The 17,500-nt window shown below is 39.3% G+C and overlaps 1 protein-coding gene across 2 annotated transcripts in view; it reads left to right on the top strand.

Annotated features, from left to right (window-relative positions):
* The window catches only part of LOC137992226 (S phase cyclin A-associated protein in the endoplasmic reticulum-like), a 41,248-nt gene that overhangs the window by 1,715 nt on the left and 22,033 nt on the right, over positions 1–17,500 (top strand). The window contains exons 1-11 of one of the 2 annotated variants that reach the window (XM_068837418.1): positions 2,312–2,501; positions 4,603–4,873; positions 7,341–7,441; positions 8,433–9,366; positions 10,061–10,121; positions 10,263–10,377; positions 12,031–12,070; positions 14,432–14,503; positions 16,560–16,700; positions 16,884–16,955; positions 17,053–17,136. In XM_068837418.1, the coding sequence (XP_068693519.1) occupies positions 2,443–2,501; positions 4,603–4,873; positions 7,341–7,441; positions 8,433–9,366; positions 10,061–10,121; positions 10,263–10,377; positions 12,031–12,070; positions 14,432–14,503; positions 16,560–16,700; positions 16,884–16,955; positions 17,053–17,136 (1,950 nt within the window). In that variant the 5' untranslated portion in view covers positions 2,312–2,442. Of the gene's footprint in view, positions 1–2,311; positions 2,502–4,598; positions 4,874–7,340; positions 7,442–8,432; positions 9,367–10,060; positions 10,122–10,262; positions 10,378–12,030; positions 12,071–14,431; positions 14,504–16,559; positions 16,701–16,883; positions 16,956–17,052; positions 17,137–17,500 lie in introns of those variants that run through there. The other variant, XM_068837417.1, reaches the window with a different exon arrangement.

Here is a 17,500-nt window from a genome sequence, read left to right as displayed (position 1 = left end):
GGGGGGGGGAGGGGGAACGGGTTCCCACAAAAGTACTTTTTGGATCTTTGAAAACACTGAAAGTGTCATTACCAGTGTCTTCTGTTGGCAAAGTATCTCAACTACGGTGATTTTGTTGCCGATTTTTGATAATGACTTAAGTTAAGCCGAACGTCGCATTTTAAATTTTTTTACCGTTTTTTACCATGTTTAATATTTCATGGTTTGAGCTACAGTAAGTGGACCATGCGATTGGAGTAGAGCGCCAGGGGCTCTAATCTAATGTTGTCATTCGAGATTCTGTTCTTTCCCTGCTGGTTGCTGAAGCAAACAGTTCAGATCTGTTACATGTACATGTAACTTTGAAAGTGAAAAATACATGTATAATTTTCCCATCTTTTGGTCCTTGAGAGCACACATTCTTGATAGTACTTACCCTTCCTGCAGGTAGCCAGACACCCTTGTTGGGATTAACTACTCCTCCAGTGGCCTCAAACAATGAGTCACTGTGATTATCTCATCCCATGGTAATAATGACGATGCTGATGACGACAAAAACTATGATGATCAGTTTATTATTCAGTCTTAACCCATTGACTCCCAGGGGTTCCCCATTGACGAGTAAAAAGGTTGCGTAGTTGTCGAGCATAAGTGATACGCCAATAAGTATAGGTACTGTCAGTAATCACATGATTTCGAGTGCAATTTGGAATAAATAAGCACAAGTATTTTTTTTTAAAAACAACCAAAATTGCACAAGCCCTTAGGGCAAATGCAATTTGTGGTCTTTGAAAAAATTTACTAGTGCTTATTTATTCCAAATTGTGTGAGAAAAATCATGTGATTACTTAATAATATACATGAAAAAATGCGAGATGGCTAAGCAGAAGAGAAGAAACGCACACGTATCATGCAATCAGGAAAAAAATTGCGCCATAATTGCGCCATCAAGGGCGCACGCTTGATTTGAAAACAAAAGATTTGATTGGTTCTGACCAAACCCTATTGTTTATTAGCCAATCATAATCCAGATTTGCAATGGTATTACACCGTTTGCAGTCTGTTACACTTGAACTGCACTGCTCTCAGCCATTCAGAATCGAGTAATTTTTTCACATAATTTTATATTATTTTACATAGCCTCTTTCAGCGGAGTAAAGAAGCAGCAAACTCAACCCACATACATGTATATGTTGTAGTTCAATTTTGCGCCCTGGTTCATTTTCTTTTTAAACCAGTTCAAGATTTTTGAACCAGCCCAAAATTTTTGAGCCAGATGAAATTTTTAAACTGGTTTATTTTACCAACTGTCTAAAAAGGGATTTTCCTTTTTTTGGGGGTGTAGTTAAAAGACAAGGGCTTGGTTTTTTTAAGGGGGTTTCAAAAAGAACAAGACATTCCTTTTCTGTATTATACTTCTCCTACCCCTCCCTGATCTGCCCCTTTGCCTCTATCCCACCCCACCCTTCCTTCACACATTTATCTCCTTGTATCTTCCAGGTGGCCCCCTCCTTGAATACCCCTTGTACCCACCCCCTCTATAACACTTTTCACAGACATTTCACATTTCTCAAGACTCGTCTTTTTACTCACCTGAACTTCCCTATCTCTGGACCAGTTCACTCTCTCTTATAAATCCACTTGTCCAAGTGAAGCAACTCATCCCAATTCCCCATGATACTTTGTAATTAAATATTTTATTATTCGTCCCATAAGAACATTGTGCTATTAGACTTATTATTCTTACCTTTTATTTTTTTAGTTAATGTTGCTAAATAGTTTTCTAATTAATTGCATGTGTAGTTTGTCCAGTGAATTTCTGTCAAAATGAAATGTTTCCTGTTGTACGTCAAGTAATAATTCTACATTAATGTCCTATTGTTAGTATCATAATCACTATCATTATAAAAAAGGATTTCTTAAAAAACGTTGATGATCTTCATGGTACATGTTGTACATGTAATGGACTGTGAAATTAATTTCCTCATAAATTACTTTTTTTATCAGAACAAGTAATAATTTGTTATAACAATAATATGTTGTGCTAAGTAAATGTAATGTCAAGAATCTGAAGTTCATTTATCCAAGCTGTGACTCCACTGATAAAAATAGAAATAAAAATATGCAAGGCTCCAGTGTATTGCACATGGAGTGCTTAAAATATCTCCAACAGTGAGACTGTTCTTGTCACTATGAATAATTAATTTTTTCAAAAACACATTGTCTACTGTTAATAATATGCAAGCTGCATTTATACATGTACATTTATTTTATGTATTTGATATTAATTCTCGTTTGATTACAATTCAGTCGCCCAGTTACATGTTTGATCCAAGACAACTGCATAGTGCATTCTTTGAAGCAAAATCCAATAATACCGAATTCATGCCTGTCAATTAAACAGAGGACAGGTGCTTCTATAAACTATCTTGTTTCTCGGTTTTGAATCAGAAATCCACACCCATGTGGGGAGACAAACAAAACTTTTCTGTGACTACATCTGATCAGTTTGAAAAGGGTAGGTAAAATGTTGTACTGTACAGTCAGCTGCTGAGGCAATTAGCCATCTTTTGGTAGGATTTTAGATCTGGAATTAGTTGAGGTGGCTTTTAATTCTTTTAACCTTAAGTCATAAATTTTGCATTTTAGGTCCCCTGCATTTTAGTCGAAAGGATCTGTATTTGTAAGGATGGAAGGAGGTTTCATAAAATTAGTATTCTTTAGTTTAGACGACATGAAAAATTAATCAATGAAACTTTCAATTTTAATGGAAACCTGCAGAGCTTCCCACTGTCTTTCAAACTGCAATTTGAATAATATTTTAATATCTTGTAGTTGAAGGCTACTGCACTTGTAGGTTTTGTAAAATGCAGCTAACAATTTATTTGTTGTTGTTTTGATTTTTATGTTGCCTACATGTGGGTTTGTCTAGTTAGTAATACATGTATTAATTTTGTCTGAAAAATACCCCACAGTGATTGTATATTTTTTGAAAGGCTTCGGCATGGTAATCACAGTATTTTCTTAAAGGGCCAGAATGTCCAAACAGTGTTTACATTTTGTCTGAGTGTTTTGTTTTCATTTTCATCTCTTTCTCTTTCATTCCATAAAAATAGATATTATAATATTATGTTTATTTCACTTTCATGATCTTACATGTAAGAATGTGCGATTTTTATTTTCTCTTAAAAAAAGGATGTAAATACATGACTTGTACCTCCAGACAATTAACTATCATTCCTCTATTGAAAATTATTGAAGTTGTATTTTATTTCGTTTGTCTTGGTGCTCAGACTATTTGAATTGCAAATGTTACATTTATCATTGGAAAAATGGTTTCCATTGAATTTAGTACACTGTACCTTTTCCTTAAGTAAGGATAATGACTGTTAGTCTGGCTCTGTCAGAGGCTTACAGTGAAAGATAAAATTTAATTAATGGCTCAGACTTAAATTCAATGTTTTTTTGTTTTAATCAGGATGTGATTTTCTTGCACGTCCATTAAACATATTTTTCCTCCTACTTTGTACATTTTACTTCATGAAGTAAAGCTTTTTATTAATCTGCCTTTTTCCTGATTTAAGTTAAATTAATTGCTATAAATTTCCCTTTTTAAATTTAATGGTGCTGTTGTAAGAAAGAATCATATACTCGAAGTGCATGTAAACTCAAATATTTTTTGTTCCTAATTAATTAATTAGATCTTCCCATCGAAAGCAAACATATGTCAACATTGTCACCCAGAATTCCACTTTTTCTGTGCCGTGCAAACCATATAAAATTGGCAGAACTAGCGATAATCTGGACCCACGACCGTAATGTGAGAGGCATGGGTCTAATCTTGAATTTAAGGTCACAAATGATCATGGGTCCAAATTACTGCTACTTTAGTTTGGATAACTTTGCATGTCTTGCGAGGTGGACAAAAAGTGAAATTTTGAGATAAGAATGGTAAAACATGTTTACTTTTGCTGGGGAAATTAATATTGTCTCTACGAAAAAATATTTGAGTTTAGGTCGAAGCACTTTCAAATAATTTTGACCCAAAGGCCACTTCCTAGTGTGCTAAGTTAACTTGATCAATTTAACCTTGGATCTAGAAAAAGTCTCGTTGAAAGCTTCTTTACGGTGGTATGCCTTTGTATCAGGATATATAATCAATAATCATAATTATCATATTGTAGTAATCCTTGACTCAGAAATCAACCAGAGTGAAATAAACTATGTCAAATTATGCAATATTGAGTAAATACTGGTATTGTCTGATTGTTTTATTATTAATTTATTACATGTAATTTTGTGTCATCGGCAATTTGGCATCAGAACATAAAATCCCTTCAAAATTTAGTACCATGTTTCTTGTGAATTGAAGCTATTTTCTTTTGGTTCTACATGTACTTTGGTGAAAGGCAATATTACTGTCTACCTCTCCCTAAGTTTATACAAACAAATTATTGCTACCTTGAGTGTAGTGTTATGGTTGGGCACCCCCAAGCCTCCGATTATCCCAGGGATAGAGCAACCAAACTAGAATTTGGGAGGTCATTGGTTGGAGTCCTCTTGGCAACACTGGGATTTTGTCAAAAATTTATACTCCAGTCATCATTGTTAATTCACAGGTAGAAAGTCTAAAGCTAAGATGATGAATAAGAGACGCACGTCCACACCTGAGAAGTCTGGCTCTTCAGACAGGGAGGGATCCCCTGCACAGAAGGGAGGTGCCAAATCACCAGGGAGGTCTCGCTCAGGAAGCAGGAAGCTTTCTGGTTCATTTTCAGGAAAGAAAAATGATTTGAGAGCCCGTTATTGGAGCTACCTCTTTGATAACCTAAAAAGGGCAGTGGATGAAATCTATGGAACATGCGAGGCTGACGAGAGCATTGTTGAATGCCAGGTACAATGTACTTGTATTGTGTGACTTTTGTGTTATTAACTATTCTGCAAACAGATCTTAAAATTTAATTTGTTAACCCATTGAAAGGAAAGGAAAGGAACACTAATTGGGGATACTTTAAACTGAAATCAACAATTAAGGCAAATACATGTAAAGTCAAATGTTGGGTTTTTGAAGAGAGGGGAAAACTGAAGTACCTGGAGAAAAACCTCTCGAAGCAGAGGAGAGGACCAACAAACTCAACCCACATATGATGCCGAGTCTGGGAATCGAACCCGGACGACATCGGTGGGAGGTGAGTGCTCTCACCACTGCGCCATCCCTGCAGCCCTGGGAGACGATTTTACTCAGTTTAATACCAGACGGTTCAGGAGTCCATGGGTTAATTGGAGTATAATAATTATCAATGCTTGACATTTCGACCGCTGAGGTCGCAATGCGACTAGATTTTATTCGCTGGCAACTAACTTTTCTTACTTAGTCGCCAGTCAGGCCCAGGTTGCTCAAAGCATGGTTAGCGTTAACCAGCATTAAATACCATGGAAACCTATAGGTTTTGATATCTCTTAACCAATGGTTAGCACTAAGCAGGATTTGAGCAACCGGGCCATAGCCGCTAAGCTAGATTATTTAATTTTTTTATTCATCAAAAGGAGTGCAATGAATGTCCAATAGCAGTCTATACTTTATGCGTTAATGCACGTAGCCTTTGAAATCTACATCTTTCATGAACTTCATCACATCCAAGATTTCCTAAAAACTCTTAATTTTATTTGGAACAAAATTGTCTTCTACAGGTGGATTGGCTTCTTGTACCTCCAACCTCCTAGCTTTAGAGCTTGAAAAGAACAATGTTAATCTTTTTTGTTGAACGGACCGCAAAGTGAATATTCCGAGAATTGAGCTTTCGGTAAATGTGGCCAGCAATGTGACCACAAACTAGCCTCCGTCTGGCGGGTTAACTGTGTTCGTCCTGTTTGATTCACAGGTTCACATTGCTTTTTTGCCTAGTGAAACTTCGAAAAAACATTCTAACCATTGATGAACTATAAACAAGTATTTTCCAAACCTTTCAGGGTCACATAGTGTTGTAGATTACTGTGCGCCGATTGCGAATTTTTTGTGCGTGAATCCTGCAAGGGCGCAGCCTGGTGAGAACATTACCCAGTATTAAAATTGGTTTCAAGCTTACGTATATAACATAGCACTTTTTCCGTTCAACTGTAATTCTCCGAAATAATAAGAAAGAAATGAAATAATTATTGTTGTTCATAATGAATTGTGTTAATCAAAATTTAATTTAAAAAAAAAAATGTACCACTGTCCTTAAGGTACAGTGAATAGAATAATGAGGAAATTTAGTGTTCTCTAGCATTAGCATAAGTGCAAAGGCTCACACTGTTTTCAAGTGAATACCTTTGCACAAATTGAGTCTGTTTGCATGTTAAGGGAAGGGTTTGCGAAATTAAAAGCACCTCCAAGGATCATGAGTATATAAATGCGGATATCATATCACCATGTCTGGAACAGTCGACTCCTTCACAATCAAATTAATTAATTAGCAATGCTAACTTGTGATTGATGTACATTAAATTTTTGTCCAATGATTTATTTTCAAGTCAAATTATCCAGCGCTCTGACTTTTGGCTTGGCATGAAGGGCCGAAAATTTTTGGTGACTTAAGTACTTGAGCTGGCGACCAAATCTCAAAACGTAGGGGCCAGCTGGCCTGTTAGCTTTCCAATAGACCATTTTACAGTTCCGTGCTCAGTTACCAGGCCTTTGAATAAAAGCGAGACTGTAGTTGACCTTGATTTGATACAAACGTCACTGATAATGTAAATAGAAACTCTTGAGGTTTGTATCAAAGCAAGGTCAACTCCATCCTCAGTTTTATTCAAAGGCCTGGTGACTGAGCACAGAACTGGAAAATGGTCTATTGAAATAAACGATTTTTTTTTCTCAATGCGTGAGCGGGTGGAATCCTGTGAATCCTACAATCTGATTTGCTCTGAGAGCAGGCAGAATTTTTCTGTCTTGCTGGCGATTCCGGACGGAATCCTAGCCCTGGTTGCGTGAGCTTGTGTAATGACCTTAAATTTCAATTTTTTGACACAGAATCTGTTTACATACAGAAGAGGCGTGAAAATAGATTCAAATAAAAGTATTTCTCTTTGAAACGTTTAGTTTGTAAGTCGCTTACTGCATTCACTATCATGTGCGGTGCAAGTCAACAATTAAAAAAGTGAATTCAGAGAGGAAGAGTGAGAGAAAGGAAAAAAATAAATAGGTTATTTACCAGCTAAGGGTTGGTCTGTGTAGCGAAAGAAAATAATGTGACCTTGGTCTTGAAAAAGCTGCCCTCGGCCTGCAGCCTCAGGCAGCATTTTCAAGACCTCTGTCACAGTTTTTAGCTAACGGACCTCCCAGCTGGCAAATAACATTTTTTTTTTTCTTGTTTTAACAGGAAGTTATAATGATGTTGGACCAGTGTCGTCGAGATTTCAGTGCTTTGATTGACAGAATAAATGTACAAGATGCATTTGAGAAGGCAGATTACAAGAATAGGTACATCTTTTGTAATGCAGTTAAATGCAATTGTATGGAGTCAACCCTGGGCAATACCATCTATGTAGGTATGATGGGCAGAGATTTTTTAGACCAGGGCGCATGAACTGTACATCACGATGACTTGTGTTCATTGCCTGGCCCCAGTTGTTAAAAAGATGGATAGCGCTATCCATTGGATAATTAATTAATTAATTAATTTAACATAATTTATATAGCGCTAACTCCACTAATTGACCAAAGCGCAAACTGTACATAAACTGTACATCATGATGATGGATAAATCACTATCCAGTGTATAAGTCATTGCAAAACAAATTGTGCTTTCCAATGGCGTTATCCACCTTTTGAACAAGTATGGCTGTCTCCCCTGCTTCTTGGGGGCTCATAGATGGGTTGCCAGGGTTTGTAATACCTTGGGAGCAGTCTCCGTCTCAGAGCTCCCTGTGGCGTGAGAGGTCTTTGACATCTCAGGTACCCAGTGCAGTTGTTAACTTACCACAACAAGATTAGAGATTTCACTAGGATGTAAATAAACTTGTAATCATGACTGCTGTATGTCCACACATACAATGTAATGCAAGCATATGCTTGCGGTTCAACCAGTTATCATTTTTCAGCATGAGAAAAACAAACAAAAGTGCCCTTCTTGAGCTTATCCGTGTATGTCAGAATTTTCACCAGTAAAATCGGTAGTGACTTGATTGCAAGTCTTAGGGTTTAGCGTTGAGCCTTAGTTTCAGTGTGCAAGTATGTCCAGTAGTGCAAGGTAAAGAGATGCAATGTGTGATAAACGTCATAAAGTCTCATCTGTCCAGGCCAATCAGAGGATAAATGTCGCAAGGTTTTTCTCCGACTCGTAACCCTACGCAAAAGTTACTCTAACCATAGCCGTGATGCCCAAGTAACCTTGCCACTAAAACGAATGTCAGTTTTCTTGATTTGCAATTAAGTACCTTGAACAAACTCGTGCTTGTATTTATTTCCTCAGGCCAACCTCGCTTGCTTGGGAAGTTAGAAAATCTTCGCCAGGCAAAACCTTGTTCTCAAGTGCTCCCGTTTCGCAGTCGACATTGGATAAAAGTGCCACTAGTCCAGTCCTCAGCCTGGATTTCAATTCACAGGCAGCTTCTCCAGGGAACCAGTCGCTAAGTCAGGTAGCCACTCCAGGGCATGTGCAATCTTGGGCAGACAAAGTTCGTGGAACTACTTCGAGGGGACCGAATGTCCCTGCTGTTGTGAAAAGCACAGTAGCAATCAATGGACCCATTGCAAGTTCAGAATCGAAGAATTCTTTTGGAAATGCAGATCATGAAAATGACACAGGTGATGAAGAAGGCTGGGAAACTGTACACCGTGGCAGAAAGCTACACGGTGTTAATTCACGGAAAGGAAACAAGTTCTCTCATGACCGTGTGCCAAGTGGAAAGCCAGACATGAAATTAAATCATTCAACGCCGGAAAATTCTCTGAATGGTGCAAATTGCAATTCTGATGGTAATGAAGTTCATATCGGCGAAGATGCTGGTAGTGAGACAACTTCAATACCGTTACAATTTACGGAGAATTCTTCGGAAACAACCCTTGTCCGTGAGGTAGAAACACCTCCAGAGGACAACGGCTTGGAAGAGCAGGCTTCTTTATCAGACATCGAGCACGAGAAAGCGCTGTCTGCTGCCACGGAGCAAGAGGAGAGTTTGTCCAAGCAAATTGAGGAATGTCAAAACCAGATGATTGCCTCTGTGATTGAACTCGAGGAAAGCTTGGTCAAGGAAATTGCAGAGGAAGAAGAACTGGTGACAGCAATAAACGGTGAAAGCGAGAGTCCAATTTCGGACATGGAGCAGAAGGAGGAATGCGAGGATATCAGTGAAATGGGAGAAATCGACCCTTTGAATTGTAGCGGTACCACGAATGGGGATAGTGTAAGTTCGCATCATTGAATGGGTGGTGTGTATTTTTGGACTATACCATTTCGATTCCCTCGTGGAAAAAAAAAAAAGGACCGTTCCAGACCGGTGACGCAACAACGCCAAGTTAGTTTCATGAGATTCATCATCGGGCTTCCTCGGGAGTCTCATTCGCGGGAAATTCAATCTAAAAATAAATCGGTCCTGTGAAAACGCCGTGACAGGAATATAGGACAGGTGTTCGCACTTACTCATGGGCTCCTAGTTCGGCCAATCACAAGAGACTTGAATTATTGATGAGCCAGTCATGATTATGTAAACAAATTCTTGCAGCTTGCAGCGAGCGCAGGAAAATACAGAGATTTAGCGTTGGGTTTGCAACAAACGGCAAACTACGTTCTGGTGCTTGTCATAGAAGAATCATAGGAAAATCCTTTTATTCTACCTTTTGTCTCGCTTTCTGAAACTCGCTCGATATCTGTAGGTAACTGGCGAGAAATGCAAGAAAATCAGAAATTATGCTTGGATTTTTGGCAAAACGCCAAACGCTAACCGCAAGCACGCTGCTACATCTCTCTCCTCTGTGGGAACATGTCATTTTAATTAGAAACCACGTCGTTAAATAGTACTTTGTATTCCAGTGTAATTTTTTAACAGGAAAACGTTGGGCATTGGCTGTTTTCTGCATTTCTTTCATTCTTTGTTGTAGACCATGTTGACGAACTCCGAAAGTCCTCTGACATGGGAAGAGATGATAGCCAAGTACGATGGTATGAAAAAATTTTTTTGATAGGAGAAAATTGCAAAATGTGTACATTATCGCTTGGTAGGTGAATTTTACAAACTGAGAAGAATTGAGGTATGTTCCTTTTCAATGATATTAATCTTGTTAATGTTATGCTGTGTTGCAGCGGAGCATTCGCCTGACCAGGAGAACAGCTGGGGAGATTTAGTGGAACAAGCTGAGAGGCTGCCTGGTCGAGCTGTGCATCTTCACCAGAGACTCTCCTCGCCTTCACGTAAAAGGTGAATAACTTCGTAATCAAACCATTACGGCTGTGAAGTTATTTGGATGCTCGGGATGCAGCAATTTTGTCGTTTTTATCCGTTTCCTCACGCGTTGTCCTATGCATCAGTGTTTGTAATAGCGTCGTTGCCGTAATCTTTATCAGATCGAATTCAAACTTAAAGAGAAACATGATTGAGAAGTTGAGAACCCAACTGGCAGGAGACAACCAGGGGGCTGGTTGCTCGAAGTATGGTTGGCGCTAACCGGCGTTAAATACCATGGAAACCTATAGGTTCTGATACCTCTTAACCAACGGTTAGCGCTAACCAGGCTTTGAGAAACCGGCCCCGGTTGGCTTTTTATAAAGCGTGGTAGAGTTGAATCCGGGACAACCGGAAACAAATCCAAACCAGAAGTTAGAACGGGATTTGAACCTGGGGCAACCGCGTGCAAACCGAACACCCAAACCACTACACCAAGCCGCCTCCCAACATCATCACCACCACCACGATCGTCATCATCATCATCATCATCATCATCATCATCATCATCATCATCATCATCATCATCACGGTTGAAGTTGTCATCATTGTCAAAAGTACTGCAATAAACTATTGTTTCTAAATTCCGGTGTTGTATGTTTTCTCATCAATTGTTGCCGGTCACTTTACCATCCACAAATTATTATTATTGTCTTAATGCTTTAGCTCTGGTGGATGTTATACTGACATTACACCAAGGGAGCGAGACATATCCAATGGTCAAAGATCCCTTGAGTCATTCCTTTTCCTTCATCTTTCCAACACCTTCCTTAAAATCTTCAAGTGCTGTTCCCAACATAACAAAGCTGTTTTCTGAAGCAATCCTGTCCTAATGGTAATCCCCAGCATATCAAGCCATGTATCCAACCTTTTGCTTACAGCTACGAATGCACCAACAACTAAACAACTTCCTGCTGTCTGATACCCCATAGTCTTCCAATCTCCCTCTTCAAATCTTGGTACTTATCAATCTTTTGACCCTCGTTTTCATATGTACTCTGTGATCCCACGGTGAAGCAATATCCACAACAATTGCCTTGTTACTCTCCTTTTCAACAACAACAATATCAGGGCTTCTGGCCTTGATAACATGATCACATTGTATGGTCTTATCCTACAGTATCGTACATCTCTCGTTTTCTACCACACTATCCGGTTGGTGATCATACTATTTCTCACTTCTGCCCAAGTCGGGTGAGGCTAAATCGCGTGGGTGGGTGGGTCGTGGGTAGGTGGGTGGTGGGTAGGTGAGTGGTGGGTCGTGTTTGTTTGCAGATGAAAAATGTTAAATATTAGCTCCCTCACTGCTCGGTCCAAATTTGTCTTAGGTCTTAGGTCTTGTCTGTTTCGAGAATTTCCAGTCGTTGATAAAAAATGGTTTAGGGTTAGGTTAGGGTTAGGGACCCACGACCCATGACCCATGACCCATGACCCACCCACGCCAATTAGACACTCTCGGTACTTGCACTCACTATTATTGTTATTGTTGTTGTTGTTATTATTATTATAATTATTACTATTATTATTACCGTTATCTTCATGATCAGGTTTAATGGCAAAGGCAACTTTATTGTATCTACGAAAACCATTGAATTTCCTTTCCCTTATTTTCCTTTGATTTGTCAACAGACCACTGGAGGAAGTCATTCGCATTCATGAAGAAAAACAAGTATGTTTTGTATCGCGTAGATAGGGTAGATCCTCTCTAAGATAACGAATAAATGACTGAATAGCTATGCTACACTGTAGCTCAAATGTCGATAAACGCTTTTGTTTTTTGGTTTTTTGCTGCCGTTAATAGCTTGAGCAGAACGGAACAAGGAGTCCGTCACATTCCGCGGTGTTTGTTTCGTGTAAACGCGCAGCAATGCACAAACTTCGCCACAACTCGTATAATTGTAATTTAATTATTGCTTCGAGTTGATTCGGGACAATTCAACAACCCAACCACTCAACAACTGTTTGATCTGAATTTGTAAATAACGCTAGAGTTAACCGAATGACAATTTTGACAATAATCTTTACAAAGTACATTCACTTACTTCTGTGGCGGTGCTTAGTTTCAAGTAGATACAGGTAAGCATCAAAATCTGGTTAACAGAAATAGAGCTTGAAGATCGAAGGTTGAAATCAATGTCAATCAATGTCATTGTCGGTAATCAAATTATGCACGTGACTTGACATTAACTTGCGAAACAGTGTCAGGGTTGTATATAAGAGCCGGCAGCCGGCGAACTTCGCCGGCTTCTCTGTCAGGTTTCGCCGGCTACTTTCATTGTTTGAAGAGTCAAGACATGTAGAGGAGATGATGTTTATGAGGTCTAAACTACTTGGGCTCAATACAAATAAAAATTTGCAGTGTCTATCTTTTCTGAAAACACATAAAAGACTTCTGACTCAAGGGCAGTTTAAAAACGTTATGCTTGAGACTTTTGTTTTGAAAAAATCTTGCTGCGGTGGCGGGAAAGTAGGAACAATATGATTTGTTGTCCGCCACATTGGATTTCGATATCTTTAAACAGCCACCGATTGTATATTACCGGAAGGAAAAATCACTCAAGGACGTTTTAGTCCGCCCAAAACTTCCTTTAATCACGCCGCAATCATAAAAAAACTTGTAAACAAAGAAACACTTTCAAAAGGTTTGTTCTCAATCCAGAAGGAAATTTACATATGATGTTCTGCAAGCAACACGCTCAGCCTGCGTTCACGCATCTCTTACCACAACTAAACTGAGGAACAAAACTAGCCCCTGATCATTCACTAACCGCTCCTCCGTTTTCACTTCGAACCTTTCAGTTGATCATTTATAGCGAACGTAGAAGCTGAGGACTCGTAGACTTTATTTAAGCACTTGAACGTAACGCTCCTCGGAGTTAAATCCTACTTGCCCGCGTAAGTGCTCGTCCTCTCGAGGGCATCTCTACGCTTCAACATGACAACGGATCTTTATCCAATGTCACTCTTGATCAACTCTCACTGCTTTACGGAACTCCTAAACTCTTCGGAAAAAAAACCACACTCTTAAACAGCTCGAGTGATTTTCAATTTTCGAAATTACTACAACCAAGTTCCGCAAGCATATTTTCCCGCTAATTACACAATGGAACGAATGTGTGTCATCTTCACACCTAAACAGGATCGAAACATCCTTTACGCCATTGGCTAATTAGTATCCTCCAATCAGCTTCTTAATTTAACAACCAATCAGAAGCCTTTGCTGGTCTAGTCCTTCAAAGTATGTGCCATGTTTACAAGTTGTCAGGTGGCAATATTTGCCAGGCTCGTTAGCTCCAGCAAAACCACCAAAAAGATACAAAAAATATCACTCATCTTTTTGTTTATAGGGTTGTATTATTGAAATGTCGCTTCGTCTTTCTTTGAGTAACATGGTTTTCATAGTATAATTGCAGCTTGATTCATCCCTCTAATGTTTGAGTTGCATGGCCCAAAATGCCAGGAAATGCATTTTCCGGCATTCAGTTTTCAAAAATTTTCCGGGGGAACATGCCCCCGGACCCCCCTAGAAGCGATGGGCTAAAGCCCATCGTGTGGGTCCTCCGGATCCACAACCGTCTACTTTACAAAAAAATCCGGCTACTTAAAACCTTAAAGAAAACCCTGAGTGTGATTGGCGGATGCACTTTGTCGCTTTCTTGTAGTTGAAAAATCCTCCAACTGTTATCGCAAATATGATTGACAGCAGTAAAAACTGAAACAAAACAGTCATTTATTTTACCTAGGTTAACATTTGCCACTCCTTCACTACAACTTTGAGAACGTACTGTTTCGACAATTTGAGTCCTAGCAGTATTTTGGGACGTGCCTCCCAGCTCTCACTAGTCTTCTATATCTCAGGGCTAGAGAATCCGAATTAGTAATCTGAAGGTCGTAGGTTCGACTCGTACGAGTCACCATCGGAAAGAATACAACTGAACTACGAAGTCTGCGCGTTTATCAAGCGGTGCGGTGAAGAGAAACAACACAATTGTACGGACTGGCTCTTATGGTCAATTGTTTTACCATGTAGAAAAAAGCTCAGCAACAAAGGGAAAGGCGACTTGAGGAAAGATTGCAGAGTCTTCAAATTCTCTCGGAAAAGGTAGGAATATTACCTTGATTCCAATTTTTCTGTCCGAAGGCTTTTGTTTTGTTGTTGTTGTTGTTGTCATTGTAGGTTGAATAGGTAAGTAAAGAAATTCTGTAAACAAGTAATAAAGAAATGGATAGATTGAAATTAAAAGAAAGAACCTTTCATACACCGTCAGTTTAGTTACAGCTTTTAAGCTTTAAAAGCCTCTGGGGCCTTCAGTATAGAAACAAGCATTTTGAATGATTAACGCAGCGTTAAGAAAGTCTCTGAGGAGGCAAACAGTTGGACATTACAGAGAGTTGTGGATTTGAACTCGGGACAACCGAAGGCACATCACTTTCTCTAATTTCGCCAAAGAACAATAATATGATTGGTTGAAATAGGTAAAATAGTCGTGGGGCACGTGCCGCACGCATTTTATCACATGTTTTTCCATACTCCACATACCAACGACGTAAAATCATCGCATTTGAGGTTTTGACGACAACCTGAGCATGCAAAAGAGGATCTTTCGCTGTCTATTTGTACTCCGAAACCGCTCACCGTCGTACCAAACGTTTTCGTCGCCGACGTTGCGGTCGTATATATTAGGGAGTTTAGTCAACGACGACGGCTTCGGCAATGATAACGGTTAAAAAGGGAAAAAGAATCGTGTTACTCGTGCAGCACGTATTCCATTGCATTCCTTTGCCGTACTCCTCAAAACAACGACGTGAAATCCTGAAATTTCAGGTTTTGGCGACAACTTGAGCATACAACAACGTAGCATTCATTTTCTATCGTCGCTTTAAAATCGTTCGCGCCCATCAAGTTACAGGATAATTGTGCGGTATTGTACAACGCGAGCAAGATGGGATAATCGCAGAATACTTACAGTAGCGCTAAGTAATGTTTTAGGGTGCGTTCGATTGACCCTATTCCGGAATAAGAACACGTAGAGACAGGATTTAAAATGGTATGTTTGGCGTTTTCAAGCAACAAGGATAATACAGATATGTTTAAAATAGCATTTTAGCAAGTGTTCGACAATTTTAATGTAATCTACGTAAAAAACGAAGGATTTCTAAATTCTATTCCATGTATTCCTATTCCAGAATACGGTCAATCGAACGCACCCATTGCCGGTGTCCTTGCTTAGGCCCGATTCAGACACCGTACTTTTCATGAGCCGAAGCCAATTCGAGTTTCGACCAACAACAAGAGTGAATTAGATAAGAGTGTCGTTATGGCATGGGTGGGCTCCCCAGCACAGTCACTAATGAGTCTATTTTTAGAATACCCGTTCCCGCGAAAATGGCATGGGAGAAGCAGTCACTCGTGACATGGCTTCTTCTGAGTGGTTAAAAATGGCGACCCTTTGTTTGTTTCGCGCGCAAAGTGTATCTACAAATAAATCCGTTTTTGACTGTGCTGGGGTAAGACCGCAAAGTGATAGATCAACACTCTTATCTAATTCACTCTTGCCCACACAAGTTAAGAAAACGACACCTGTTGATTCAGACGTCGAACTTAATTGGCCGATCCACAGCCGTTCCAAAGCCATTTCCAAGAAAAGCAATTCATTTTGTAAGCGATTATTATATAGAAGGGAAAAACAAGGTTTATGCATGCATTAGTTCGACCTCTGAATGAAAGCCGATCCGCAACAGTGCTGAAGCCGAAATTTCCGGCCACGCAAGGCGAAAAGAACGGCTTAGCCGTTCCAAATCAAAATAGCTTTTGTTTTGCCCCACCGAAACTCGTTCCCAAACATTTCAACTCGAGGCCCAGGGTACGAAATCCACTAGTGTCTTTGGCCAATATGGCCGCCACGCGAATAAGGCCCATTGATTCAGTCACCGAACTTTTCATGTACTTAAGTCAATGTGTTAAGTTCGGCCCATGAAAACTACGGCGTCTAAATGGGGCCGAAAACTCTCTAATTTAAGTGCCTAATGAATCTCCAAAATCAGAAAACCACGCCTCGTTAATGTTGTGTTTGGATGATTTCATATTGAGAGTGAAGTATTGCTGGGCCTGAAGGCGAAAACAGAGAAAGCCACTAAAGTAGCTGTTTTTCTTTAAGGTCCAAAAAGCTCGTGAGCTCAAAGACGAATTGGTTCAACAACGTCAGCAACATCTTGACGAGAAGCAGAGGAGAGCGGAACAACAAAGATTATTGGTGCTGCAAGAGATTGTACGCAAAGCTCAGGAAGAGGACGCGAAGGTGCCCATCAAGGCTTCTTTGTTCTTTGTTCCTTTATAAAATTGAGATAACTGTGCAGTATTCAAAAAACTGGCCATGCACTCCGTCTCGTTTTGCCGAGAATAAAGCAAGTTAATAAAGCAAGTTAAAAGACGTCGTAGAGACGACGTCATTCAATTTCATCTCTACCGTCCGTTTATTTAGGTGAATGAAATTGCCTTCATAAACTCATTGGAAGCGCAGAATAAAAAGATTGAAGTCCTTTCACGACATCAGGTAGGGTTGCTGTTTTTAAGGGTTAGTGATCGATCTTTGGCTTATAAGCCACTTTTAAAAATAACATAATACTATCACTACTATTTTTTGTTTCAAGGGTCATGAAGCAAGGCTCCAAGATATCCAAGAGGAACGACAAAGAAAAAAAGAAGAACAACAGGCTAAAGAAGCTGCAGCGCAGGTGAGGAATTAACAATTAAAGTTCACAGTATTTTAGTGTTTTTTTTAATGTTACAATATCTTGGTCAATATCCAGTTTCAATTCCATAGTCTGAAGTCCAAAGTCCACATTCCTTGAACCAATGATAGGTTTAAAGTGCGATCGTAGCATAGCTGTTCACATTTAAAACTGTTGTTAACACATTGATTCCAATCAAAACTAGTAAATAGATAGTTTACAAGTTTCTACGATGGTATTTAAAAATATTGTATACTTTTTCTTAATACCGGGAGAATTATAAAATTACGTAATTAGACCGATGGGATGTGTTACCAAGTCATACGATAACCGCATATGGAATCCTACTTGGGCTGCCTTCTCTAAA

This window comes from Montipora foliosa, chromosome 2 (assembly GCF_036669935.1).
Source record: "Montipora foliosa isolate CH-2021 chromosome 2, ASM3666993v2, whole genome shotgun sequence".
NCBI lineage: Eukaryota > Metazoa > Cnidaria > Anthozoa > Scleractinia > Acroporidae > Montipora > Montipora foliosa.
Note: the sequence above shows the minus strand (reverse complement) of the source record. Positions and strands in the feature narration are given on the sequence as shown.